This window comes from Cyprinodon tularosa, unplaced genomic scaffold (assembly GCF_016077235.1).
Source record: "Cyprinodon tularosa strain WSP-4 unplaced genomic scaffold, ASM1607723v1 ctg48, whole genome shotgun sequence".
NCBI classification, from domain to species: domain Eukaryota; kingdom Metazoa; phylum Chordata; class Actinopteri; order Cyprinodontiformes; family Cyprinodontidae; genus Cyprinodon; species Cyprinodon tularosa.
The window spans coordinates 1,290,314-1,302,932 of record NW_024039207.1 but is presented as its reverse complement, the minus strand read 5'-3'; the positions used below and the strand labels follow the sequence as shown (position 1 = coordinate 1,302,932).

Genomic DNA, 12,619 nt, shown 5'->3' with positions numbered 1-12,619 from the left:
GTAAAGTGTGATGCAAACAGCAACTTTTAAACAGAGCGTGCACGAGGAGAAATGGGCTCGTGCATGCTCTCTCACGCATTTCATGGACGTTCCCTCTCAGGAGTGGATACAGGGTTGTGCATGTGCATTTTTATTTTTAAAAATGGAGAGGGCGGGTGTTTTTTAAAATTCGTAAAAATCCTCCACTATACCTTTAAGGTTTATTTATTTTTCACCTGTAAAAGAACCCTAAAGTTTTGTCTTGTCTAAGAATAAGATTCATTGACACAAATATGTTGCTCAGCATCTTGCTAACAGTCTCCAATCAAAGCTCACATAAAACTGTTAAGGCAATTTATTTAATTTAGTATTTCAGTGCACACAAAATGCATTGTGATTGCAGAAAATGGTTTTTAGTCCTAATTATTTACAATTAGCAACGTGATCCTTCACAGGAGTCTGTTACTAGGGGGCTGGAGTGAGTGAAAGGTGCACAAAAATGAGCAGACATCTGTGCAAAGCCATGGCGTGATGCAGGTCATCATCCTACTGCAGGATGATTTGTGGAGTGAAAAAATGTGTTCCCATTACAACTTGTGTTCAACACTCACTGTCAGGATGAAGAGAACGACAAGAGATGTATTTTTAGCTCCTCCAATCATCAGCAGGAACTAAAAATAGCACATCCACAAAGAGCTTCGGGGTTATCTATTTATTTTTCTAGCTTTTCATACAGAAACTTGGACTATTTATAGACATTTAATGCACCTGTGTTGCCTGGAAACAATACCTGAAAACATGTGGCTCTTATTATGTATGACTGGTTTCATTACTAAGGCACGAAAGCATTGTTTGAACCATATGAGAGTTTGACAGTCAGAAATGGGCTTTAATCTGCAGACTGCCTGATGGAAAATACATTTTGTAGTAGTAAATTTACCTACAGGAGGTTGGTAAAATCATCTCTTATTTTCATATCAATGTCATCTCCTGATCAGCTGGCATTATTTTCATACAGAAAGGAACTTGCAGTAAATACAAAAGCAAAAGAAAACCTTTATTTATACAGCACTTATCAAAAGATGTTTTACAAAGAGCTTAAAATGAAAACCTTATAAACCAAAGATAAATTACAGCAGCAATTAAAAGAATCACATAATGAATGAAAATTAAAAATGCATCTAAATAAAAAGCATTTGGACAAGAAGCAGGTATTTGGAAGGATTTCACGCGATCAACTCGGATTGTTCTCTAGTTTAGGAAAAGATTATTCAGTCAATTCTTAATCTGACTGTAGTAGAAAGGAAAACTTTAATGAAAGGTAGATTGATTAGCATCAGAAGATCAATGACGTACGAAGGAGACGGGCTAGTTATTGCTTTATAGACATGATTTGCACTGAATCCTGAATTGAGTTTGCACCCGGTGAAGGTCTGAGAACTGGAGCAATGCGAACATTCCTTGATGCTGAACTGCAGCAGTCTTGGGATGCAAGCAAACAGGGATCAGTAACACATTCTAGCTGTTGAGGAAATGGCAGAGGATATATTTCGTAGATAACAACAGCAGTTTTTATTAAATTGTTAGTTAATTTGATTGCTTGTTTGATAATACATAAAAATTAAAAATTGAAAAACATTTCTTTTACGATGTAGAAGTTTTGTGCAATTGAAGGGAACCATTTACAGGGAGAACAGAAGAGGTCAGAGTATTGAGCCTACAGTACAACACTAGGCCAAATCAGTATGATTTTTTTTTTTTTTTTTTTTTTTTACCAGTAATCAATATTAAGTTTGATGAAAAAAATTATGTAAACAGATCCAGGAAAAGATTAAATTGCAGAATTTTTATAATTAAAGAAATGAATCATTGCTACGCAGAGAACTGCTGCTCAGACAGTTTATAGATCATTAAAAACAAATAATTTTTAATTTATTGATTGGTGTTAAATGGTGTTGCCATCATTGGTGTGGTGTGGTCTAGAGATGAAACAATAGAGGTCTTTTTAAGACTGATGGTGATTATGGTGACATCATTATTGACATTATTTAGGCCAAAGTAGCTTTTTCTTTATTTCAGGCGATATAAATGTTATAATGATAGCAAATGTTAAAAATCTTCATTTTAGCTAAACAAAGTCAACAAATCAAATAACAGTGGATAGCAGAGAGAAAGAACAGCTATGAGAAGGCTTTGCATGTTCTCAGTGCAAGGCTGATGATGGAGCTAATTAATTGGCAAATGCGCACAGGTATCAGCTGATACAAGGAAAAAAAGAGGCTAATATCAGCTAAAAATGTTAGCTGGCCAATTTATCTGTCTATTTCTACTGTAGTGACATCCTTAAAGAATAGCTTCTTTTGTTTAAAGATAGGGTTCTTTTAATATAACGAGCAGTGGTATCTTATCTGTAGATATCCTAACCTTTTGGTCTCTGTGATTAGAACCGTTTGTTCAGTTTGGTTATTATTCTCCATTAACAGGCTAGTTTAATTTAGCCATTTACATGTCATTATTGTTTTATTTCTGTATTTTCTTTAAATCAGCACTCAGATGTACCTGAATCTATTTGTTTCAAACAGCTAACTGTTCATGTGGCTGAAGTGGCTGAGAGGAGGGTGCTGTCCAAGCTTACATCTATCGTGGACAACACCTCTAACCCTCTGCACCAGAGTGTAGAAGAGCTGAGCAGCTCCTTTAGTGAAAGACTTTTACACCATGTTTGTAAAAAGGAGCGCTACCGCAGTTCATTCATCCCTACTGGCATCAGACTTTCCTATGTGGCACTACAACCGCAATAACTTGTGCAATAACTAATGTGCAATCACTATTTAATACCCTGTGCAATAATCTGTTTATATTTATTACCCTGTGCCATAACCATAAATATAAATACCTATTTATATAAATACCTGTTTAATACCCTGTACATTAACCTGTTTATATTTAATACCATGTGCAATAACCTGTTTAAATTTAATACCCTGTGCAATAACCACAAATATAAATACCTATTTAATACACTGTGCATTAACCTGTTTATATTTAATACCCTGTGCAATAACCTGTTTATTTTTAATACCCTGTGCAATAACCATAAATATAAAAACCTACTTAATACACTGTGCAATAACCTGTTTATATTTAATACTCTGTGCAATAACCTGTTTATATTCAATACCCTGTACAATAACCATAAATATAAATACCAATATAATACCCTGTGCAATAACCTGTTTATATTTAATACCCTGTGCAATAACCATAAATATAAATACCTATATAATACCCTGTGCAATAACCTGTTTATATTTAATACCCTGTGCAATAACCATAAATATAAATACCTATATAATACCCTGTGCAATAACCTGTTTATATTTAATACCCTGTGCAATAACCATAAATATAAATACCTATTTAATACACTGTGCAATAATCTGTTTATATTTAATACCCTGTGCAATAAATATAAATACCTATATAATACCCTGTGCAATAACCTGTTTATATTAAATACCCTGTGCAATAACCATAAATATAAATACCTATTTAATACACTGTGCAATAACCTGTTTATATTTAATACCCTGTCCAATAACCATAAATATAAATACTTATTTAATACCCTGTGCAATAAGCTGTTTAGATTTAATACCCTGTGCAATAACCATAAATATAAAACCTATTTATATAAATACCTATTTAATACCCTGTGCAAAAACCTGTGCAATAAACTGAGCTAAGGTGAGTAGTGAATTTATCCACCTTGAGATCAACAAAATGAAGGACGGTTTGTTTCCTGTAATTTATTTATAGCTTGGGTAGTTGTAATGTGAGAGATTTGATGTTGTCTCTTTTATAGGTTTGTAAACTTTAATGTCCAATTGATTGCTCAACTTTTCTGATATGGTTTCTTCTTAAAGGTACCAACTAGCTTAAGTGACTCTATTGCATAGCTAGACATGAGCAGCCTCTTAGTAGAGGTATGATTGGAGTCGATGTGGAAGTGAGTCGTTTCCGGCTGTTGTATTACATGTTTTATTGGCAGATCAGGTTGCCTTCTCTCCACCTTTAGAAATTGAGGGGAAACAGAATTAGGCCTGCTCCCTGAGTGATATGCTCTGTTGGTGTGCAATGGTATTATGATGTCTCCAAGATAAGATAGAGCTTGGCCATTAGCAGCACTATATGGGGGGAAAAGGCACGACTCTAATTTCCATTCTGGCTGTTACAGGAAGCTGTGATATAAAAAGTTAGGATCATTTACAGTAGAACTGCATGTCTTTTCAAAACAAAAAACAATTGGACAGACCAAGAGAAGCTACACATTTTAGATAATCAAGATGAACAAGAGGTTACCAGGCCTTTCTCTTTACGTTGACTCGACACATTTCAGCACCACTTGAAGAAGGCATTTCTACTGATGTTTGTGGATGGAAACCTCGTCATGTGAAAACCACAAACCTTTATGGACAATGAATACAAGTGTCCCTTCAGGGACATTTATACTCAACTCTGCAAAGTGATTTACTTGTTAACAGTTGGAGATGCAAAGGATGCATTTGGAACGATGGAAAGGGCTAAAATTGGGCAATTGGAGCAAAGCAAGGTGGAGATGGGTATGTTAGCAAGTGGAGCAAAGTTTCCTGGAGTTCACAAATCAAATCTTTTCTGTCAACTTGTGTCACGTTGACCAATCAGGGACTAGGTGTGGTCAAGACATAGGGTAATGAAGCTTTAATATTGCTGGAAGACACCACGTGGAGTAGGAGGTGGTTCTTGTAGAACTGAGAATGGATCTGGTAGACCGAGGGACGCGGGCGCCATAATTTTTTTGGCTTTTCAGATTACAAACAGCCCCATGACTTGTTTGGTAAAATTGAGATCAACCATTTTCTTCAATAGACCTCAGGATCCAGCTAGCGAAATATTGAATATTTGATGATATTTTGAGGACTATTTGAAGTGAGCTGGGTTGAAATTCACTTCAGTGTTCAGATTGTCGGCATAAAGGAAGTGGAATATCAAGCCTCCAACGGAAGGTGCAAAGAACGCAAAGAATTTGCCATTGTAAAGTTTTCACTAAGTTGTTCATAACAAAGTGAAAGGAAAAAGAATGGAAATTCTTAAAGGCACAAGAAAAAAAAAATCCCAAAATATTTATTTATACCTTTCTTTATTCTGAAACCAAAAAGGAAACTCCAGAACTTCAGAGGCTCTAGCGTTAAGATGACGCCAAAATCCCAAACTCAATATCGACACTCCATCATGGGGGCAAAAAAAGGGCATAAAAATATATTTGCTTACTTGGAAAAACTCCCCTTTTCTTAACCTCAAAATGGTACATGCTTTCACAAAAGAATCATATATTATATTAGTTAAATGTATACAAATCCATGAGAAAATAAATAAATAAATCAAGATTTCTTGAGGTGTTATTCTTTAATGTGAAAATAATCCAGAAATATAAAATTAACAATAGTAAAAATATGAAAACACTTGAATTTAATATAGATATCATGCCAAATTAGAATTAAATGTGGATACAGCATTTGAGCATCATTAGAAGGCACTAAATCTTACCCTGAGTGTAACAAACTCATATTAAAGCACAGTGATGGGAGCATCATGATCACACATTAGTGTGATCATGATGCTCCCCTTCCTCCCCCCTGAGGGGGGGGAGGAACGGAGCCGCTCGGGCCGGGAGACGGGAGGGACCCCGGGAACGGGAACCGCCGCCGGCCGGCTCTCGCTGCTCCTCCTCCCCGCGTCTAGTTTCGGCTCTGGAGGGCGTGAGAAACGCTGCTGCTCTCTGGAGGTCGCCGCCGGGGACGGCCTGCCGCTGCCACGCGGAGCGGAGGACCGCCGGCGGAGCTCCAGTCGAGGACCGCTGGGTCTGACGGGGCGTCTCGGTCTCGCTTCCAAAAGGGGAGCATCATGATCACACTAATCACTCAACGCAGGGTGATTGGGAGGATGCCGGTTCCGTAATGGATCCATCAGACAACCACTCCCTCCTAACCAACTGAGGTTCACTCATAAATAGTTGGAATAATCTGTCATATTTACTCTTGCATGTAAAGGAGGTGTAATTAAACAAGCAAAGATGAGAAGAAGCGCTGCTGCCGCTGCAGACTGTGGATTACTGATTTCCCCCAGGATATTAGGGTAATTGTCAGGCGTGATAAGGAGTGGTCGGACCAATTAGCTCTCTTTCTTTTTGTGTTTGCAGCTGGGTGACACTAATCAATTCGGATGAGTGTCATAACTGTACTGTATGTCCCCTTAACTTCTACTCAAATCAACTCGACTCAACTACTTAGTTCACATAATGGCCTTTATTTAACCAGGCTGCCGACATTTTTGATCCACAATCTAAAGAAAGCAAATCCATCGATGTCTGCTTGCTTGAAGCTCCTGCAATCCTTTAACTTTGGGGCTTTATTGAAGTTTTCTGTATATAATCAATGCATGTCTCCTCTACTGGACCGAAACAAAACAGTTCATGATTATAGGGTGGAAGATTTTTTTTTTAACTTGGGCTCTAGTGACTTTTATTTTTGTAAGTTTTGAAATTGTGCAGACAAGAAATGCATTGACACCTTAAGGCCTCTGTACATGGGTCGCATTAATCCCTGCCATGCGGCGTCCATTTTTATTAGCAGAGACGAGGAGGCTGGTTATAGTTCGGAGTAAGATTGATGAAGACTTGGTGGAGCAAGAAAAAGATTTACAATCTGTTGCAAAGCTGGAAAATTGCTATCAAAGGACATTCCCCATCAAGTCTGAGGTCCAGATATTTTCCATACCACAGAAACATCAGTTCATAAACTAGCTGGCTGTATCCTACCACCAGCCGCAAACATTTACTGTGATATATTTTGATTATTTGTCGGGAAACATTAGCCTGACGTAGTCCTACTCAATTCTAGTCAGAATATGAGTCTGATACTGCTCCATAGAGCTGTGATTATGGGGCGTGTTTCAAACGAACCAGGAAAAAAAATGCCTCTGCACTCAATTGGATAGACCTACAACCAATAAGAGCAACAGAGTGCGTGACGTATGTTAAGCGACGCATAGTTGTTGTCAACGAAAATCAAAGCGTGCAGTTGCACGCCTAGAATAAGAAGGTGAGCCTTGATCGCATTTCTCTGTTCCTCTTTTAAAATTAATTTGCTGTCGATATCTTCTGGAACAGACCTAATAGCAGAATCTACACAACTCAACTCTCCAGCGGCAGCCATTGTTGTTGTCACCCAAGCGAGCTTTGGTCACGCGGTTGATTACGTTACTGTTGATCATCTGTCCATCATCGTATAAAGCCCGCCCTGACAATTTGATTAGCCCACCAGATATTGTGCGAGCATACTTGCGCAACTATTGAGCAATGCCAGACCGAACCTCCCGACCTCAAACGTTGTGGGCGGGACTAAGTTCGGAATGGCACCCAGGCTAGGGAAACATGGCTATTTTACAGTATTTTTCATAGCTTTAAAGTTGGCCTTTGAATAAAAGGTAATTTTTTAAACTATAGTCTGCAATTTTGATTATCAAACTTAAAGGAGGAAAAAAAAAACATTGATTAATGAGATTATGAAGGTGAGCCTCCTCTAACATCTGGTGTGAAACTAACAGGCAAACATGGAGGCAGTAGTGTGATGGTCTGATTGTAGAATGCAACAGTAAGACCGAATTGATTTCTTTTTCTTGGCTCAAGGGTAAATTTTTCTATTTGTTCCCACAATGTTTTCCTTTAATGGACCTTGTTTTAACCTGGTAGAAACACCCCAGGTGAGATGAACTAATAGCATCTGAACACTAGAGACAGATTCAGATCAGTTGGCAGCTTTCCTAGGGTGAGCAATGACGCGTGGTTAGGAAAACAAGCTAGAATTGAACCTACAACTCTCTAATTACAGGGAGGTTAGTCTTCTATTATATTTAGATCATGTTTAAAGATGAGATGTGACAAAAAAAAGAACTGAACAATCTGGTATTAAGATAAAAAAAGGAATAGGACACCTACATTCTCTTAGTATGAAAAGTATTTATGGAGTGATAGCATAGTTTGCACCAATAAGCTAGCCTCGTGAGACCATCCTGATCTCGCGAGCTTTCAAGGTTTCACTCGCTAATCAGTCTGGAGACTCTCCGTTAAAGAAAATTTGGAGCCGTTCACCAAACGAACGTCCAATCAGCGTTGGCTTTGAGGCAGGTTGAGGTGTGACGCAACGAGAAGTGCGACAGTTCAGTCTAAAGAACATGGCGGCTTCAGCCGATGAAACTAGCGTTAGCGTGGCTATCGAGCAAGTTTTATCGGAATTACAGAGTATTTCTTCACTGAAAGAAGAGCAAAAAACTGCTCTGGAGGCTTTTCTCAGAGGAAAATATGTTTTTGCTCTTCTCCTGACTGGTTTTGGCAAGAGTAGCCTGGCTTGTGGTTGTGTTTTCGTCGTAGATCTGTTAGTACGTCATATGCTTTGTTGATCTGATTGGTCTATTTGGCCCGTCTATCACCAACATAGGCCAATCAGCTAACCAGTATTTTCGCCCCTTCCCAAAATTACTTCAACAGAAGGTTTCCAGATGGATATGCGGAACAAATCCATCTGGCGGAGTCAGGTTATCAATAAGCAGCCAGTGGGTTAAAATCAAAGAAGAACGACAGATAGCATTTAACCCTTTAAAACCAATTGTATTATATTCGATACATGAGCTTTTGAGATCTTTGCATCATCAGTGTGATCTTGCTTATCTTAAAAACCCTGACTTACAAAACCAGACACATGTAGTGAACAGAAAAGATATATAATATTCTACAGAAATGCCTAATGTACTAATGTATCAAAATTGATGCAAATAAAGGATTTAATTTTACTTATATATATATATATATTCTTTTTCTTTCATTTTTCAGAGTTCAATGACAACTCTAAATAAAAAAAATAAATGTTCTGTCAATTATTTCATGGTCCAAGCTTTAAAGGGTTAAAGAGAAACATCCACAAGGTTCTTTGAGCACCTTTTAACTGTGCGCTGTTTGGGTCAAGATTCCTAACTGAAAAAAAAAAATCTGCATTACCTTTAGTTGTCGTCTCACACCTAAACATTTACGTCAGTTTGGTGGTATAGAGTCATACAAGTTGGTCGACATCAAACTACTGAGATCCAAATGTTTGCTCCTATTGAGGAAAAGAGTCCTGTTAATACAGCTAAACAATTAATCATGATTAATAGATTATTGAAATAATCATCAACTAATTTAGTAATCGATTAATCGTTAAATGGCATATGGAGACTCTAAAACATGCCTTTAGCTGACAGAGCGACCCATAGAGCAGTAATTATACCAAAATTATAAAAAATATATGTAAACATCTTGCAGAACTCACGTGGAAAAGTTTCAATTTCGCGGTTTAATTTTGCGAAAAATCTTCTTTAAGGAACCTTCAGCGATACGATTATTAATAAAAAAAATAATCAAAAAATAAATCGATTTGCTAAATAATCAGTAATTGCAGCTCTACCCAGTAGATTGGAGGCAATAAGTACATCACAAAAAAGTATTTATGTGGATGTAAGACTATCAGATCATAAATATTCATTACACAGAATAAAATATTTCCAGCCTTTATTTCTTGCAGTGTTGATGGTTATGGGCATCTATCAGGGAATCAGTCTTCTTGTGATTTTACAGACCAAATATATGGCTGTTATAAAACATTAATAGATGAAAAATGCAGGAAAAATGAGGGTGAGCTGAAAACTCAAAGCATAAAAATTAGCTTAGCCTGACATTTCTGCTTAAAATCACCCTTCTTTTTCCAACATTATCTTTATTGGTTTTTCAACAATTTTTCAATAATAGTCGGGACATAAGTAGCTCTCACATCGAAGGAAAAGTCCAGGGTAGTTAAATTATTGTCCGGCGTTCGACTTGTCTTTCCGGAGTATTTTAGAGCAGCACCTATGACACACAGAGTATATGAGGAAATACAAACAAACAAATAAAAAAAAGAACAAAAAACAAAACACAATACCCCCAAGCCCAAACCCCCCTGAGAAGAAACAACAGTTACAATAATAACGGTTTCTCTATTTTCCAGAAATTAGCCCATACACTGCAAAAACAATCTGGAGATAAGTGAAAATGTCTTAAATTAAGTGTATTTACCCTTAATTTGAGTAGGTAAATGAGAGTTTAGAATTGGTAATAGAATTGGTATTTTTACTCTTAAAATAAGATAATTAGATAATATGCACTTGAAATAAGACAATGTAATTGTGTTTTCTTATTTTAAGTGTAAATTGTCTTGTTCCATTGGCAAAATGTCTCTTTTATCTCCTCAATCCAAGAACAAATGCACTTACTTTAAGAAAAAATTGCTTAGCTAGATTTTGTTTTTTTCCAGTGTATTATTTTAGTATTGTACGTGGTTCAGAAAATACAAACTCAAATATATAATCCAAAGTCGTCAAGTATACAAATGAAGATTATCTTAGGACACTGCAGGGGACCAACTACAACTATAACTCATCCCCAACACCCGTCGCATCCATGTTTTCTATATATTCCATAAAAGGACTCCAAATGTTTTGAAAAAGTGAGTTTCCATTTAAAAATGAAAGTAATCTTTTCCATTGGTAATGTGAATATTTCCTTAATCTATTTAGTACATTTTGGTTTACTGGTACTCTTCCATGAGAGTGCTATGACTCTTTTTGCCAGTAGTAGACATAAATCAAATTTTTCTGGACATATGTCTGTCAGGATATAAACCTAGAATGAACAATTTGGGGTCAAAAACTAGTTTTATACCCAGTATGGTCTCCAGAGCTTGTTTAATCTTCCTCCAGAATAGTTTAACTTTCTTGCATTTCCAGATACGATGGAGCTGATTTGGGATTACATTTTCTATAAATTCTATATAAGACCATTAGAAGGTTGAAATATTTCACTCCTCCTGAGGAATTTATATCGGTTTCACTTTCTGAGATGTGTCTGTATTTACGGTACAGGTTGAAGAAACCTGAGTGAACTAAAATAATCAGAAACCATCGATGAACTTTAAGGTAATTTTTCCAGCTGTCTTAATCCTGTCTCTGTTCTTTCCCAGACCACCACCCTGATCGGCCTGCTGAAGACAGCCCGTTTGCTACGCCTGGTGCGAGTCGCTCGTAAGCTGGACCGCTACTCTGAGTACGGTGCTGCTGTTCTCATGCTGCTCATGTGTATATTTGCCCTTATCGCCCACTGGTTAGCCTGCATCTGGTATGCAATCGGCAACGTGGAGAAGCCTTACCTAGAGCATAAGATCGGCTGGCTGGACAACCTCGGAGTTTCCATAGGTACCTTCTGATGACCAAATCTGGTGACGCCACGCATGATTATAACACACAATAACATTAAAATCCTTAATTTTTTTTCCAACAAGGGAAGAAATACAACTACAGCGACCCCAGCTCAGGCCCGTCTATCAAAGATAAGTACGTGACAGCTCTTTACTTCACCTTCAGTAGTCTGACCAGCGTGGGTTTTGGAAACGTCTCCCCCAACACCAACTCTGAGAAGATCTTCTCCATCTGCGTCATGCTCATCGGATGTAAGTCGCCACGCCGTTTTCTGAAGTTTCGTTCATAAGCCGCCCGTATCCAACACCCAGCTGTGGTCCATTTTGCCAGCTCTGATGTACGCGAGCATCTTCGGGAACGTGTCGGCCATCATCCAGAGGTTGTACTCGAGCACAGCCAGGTATCACCTCCAGATGCTGCGAGTCAAAGAATTCATCCGCTTCCATCAGATCCCCAACCCCCTCAGACAGAGGCTGGAGGAGTACTTCCAACACGCTTGGACGTACACCAACGGCATCGACATGAATATGGTAGGAGTTGGAGTGTTTTGGGGTGTTTTTTTAACGTTTAATACACAAAGAACTGAGTTTGTTTTGCTTCCCGCTCTTCCTTCTCTCCTCTAGTATCATTTGTTAGTTGGGTGTTACGAGCACCATTTTTTTTGCTGAATGTCAGCTATCCTGTCCTGAACAATGCTCTTACCAGCTCAGTGTGAAGCTGCCTAGCTATGCCCCTGGCATAGTGTAATGTTTTCATCTGTTCAGTCACAGTTACTTTGGATGCAGACAGTAACTGGGGCTTTGCTTATCATGATAATGCTCTCGGTACTTATATAAGTTTGTCTCTTCCATGTCTGCCATGTCAAATGGAATGACCCCGCCATTCTGGTAAGAGCAGGAGGTACATGTGCAACTCACCTAATGTTTTTCTCAATGTCCTTCAGTAGTAGAGCTTCATCTAGCTGTGTGTCACAGTAGTAGCGGAATGCTTCAAGGGTTTTTTTTGATTGTTTTGAGACATTTTTCATTGTTGTCCCACATATGCATGGTCCTGAAATATTTCTGTTACTTCTTTCTCATAAATTGAGGTGCGTTTCGACTGAAAGTCATTGCAGTGTAATGACCAGTGTTGTATAGTAACAAAGTAGAAATACTTCACTACTGTACTTAAGTATATTTTGGAGTACTTTATACTTTCCAAGAGTATACTTTTTTTTTTTTGAGAACTTTCACTTTTACTTCACTACATTTACGAACTGAATTGCATACTTTTACTCCGA

The 12,619-nt window shown here is 37.8% G+C and overlaps 1 protein-coding gene across 5 annotated transcripts in view; it reads left to right on the top strand.

Moving 5' to 3' along the window:
- The window catches only part of LOC119794441 (potassium voltage-gated channel subfamily H member 7-like), a 126,731-nt gene that overhangs the window by 90,164 nt on the left and 23,948 nt on the right, over positions 1-12,619 (top strand). For 3 of the 5 annotated variants that reach the window (XM_038302019.1, XM_038302021.1, XM_038302018.1), the window contains 3 exons: positions 11,106-11,337; positions 11,424-11,591; positions 11,671-11,870. In XM_038302019.1, the coding sequence (XP_038157947.1) occupies positions 11,106-11,337; positions 11,424-11,591; positions 11,671-11,870 (600 nt within the window). Of the gene's footprint in view, positions 1-11,105; positions 11,338-11,423; positions 11,592-11,670; positions 11,872-12,619 lie in introns of all 5 variants that reach the window. The other 2 variants (XM_038302020.1, XM_038302023.1) reach the window with 1 other exon arrangement.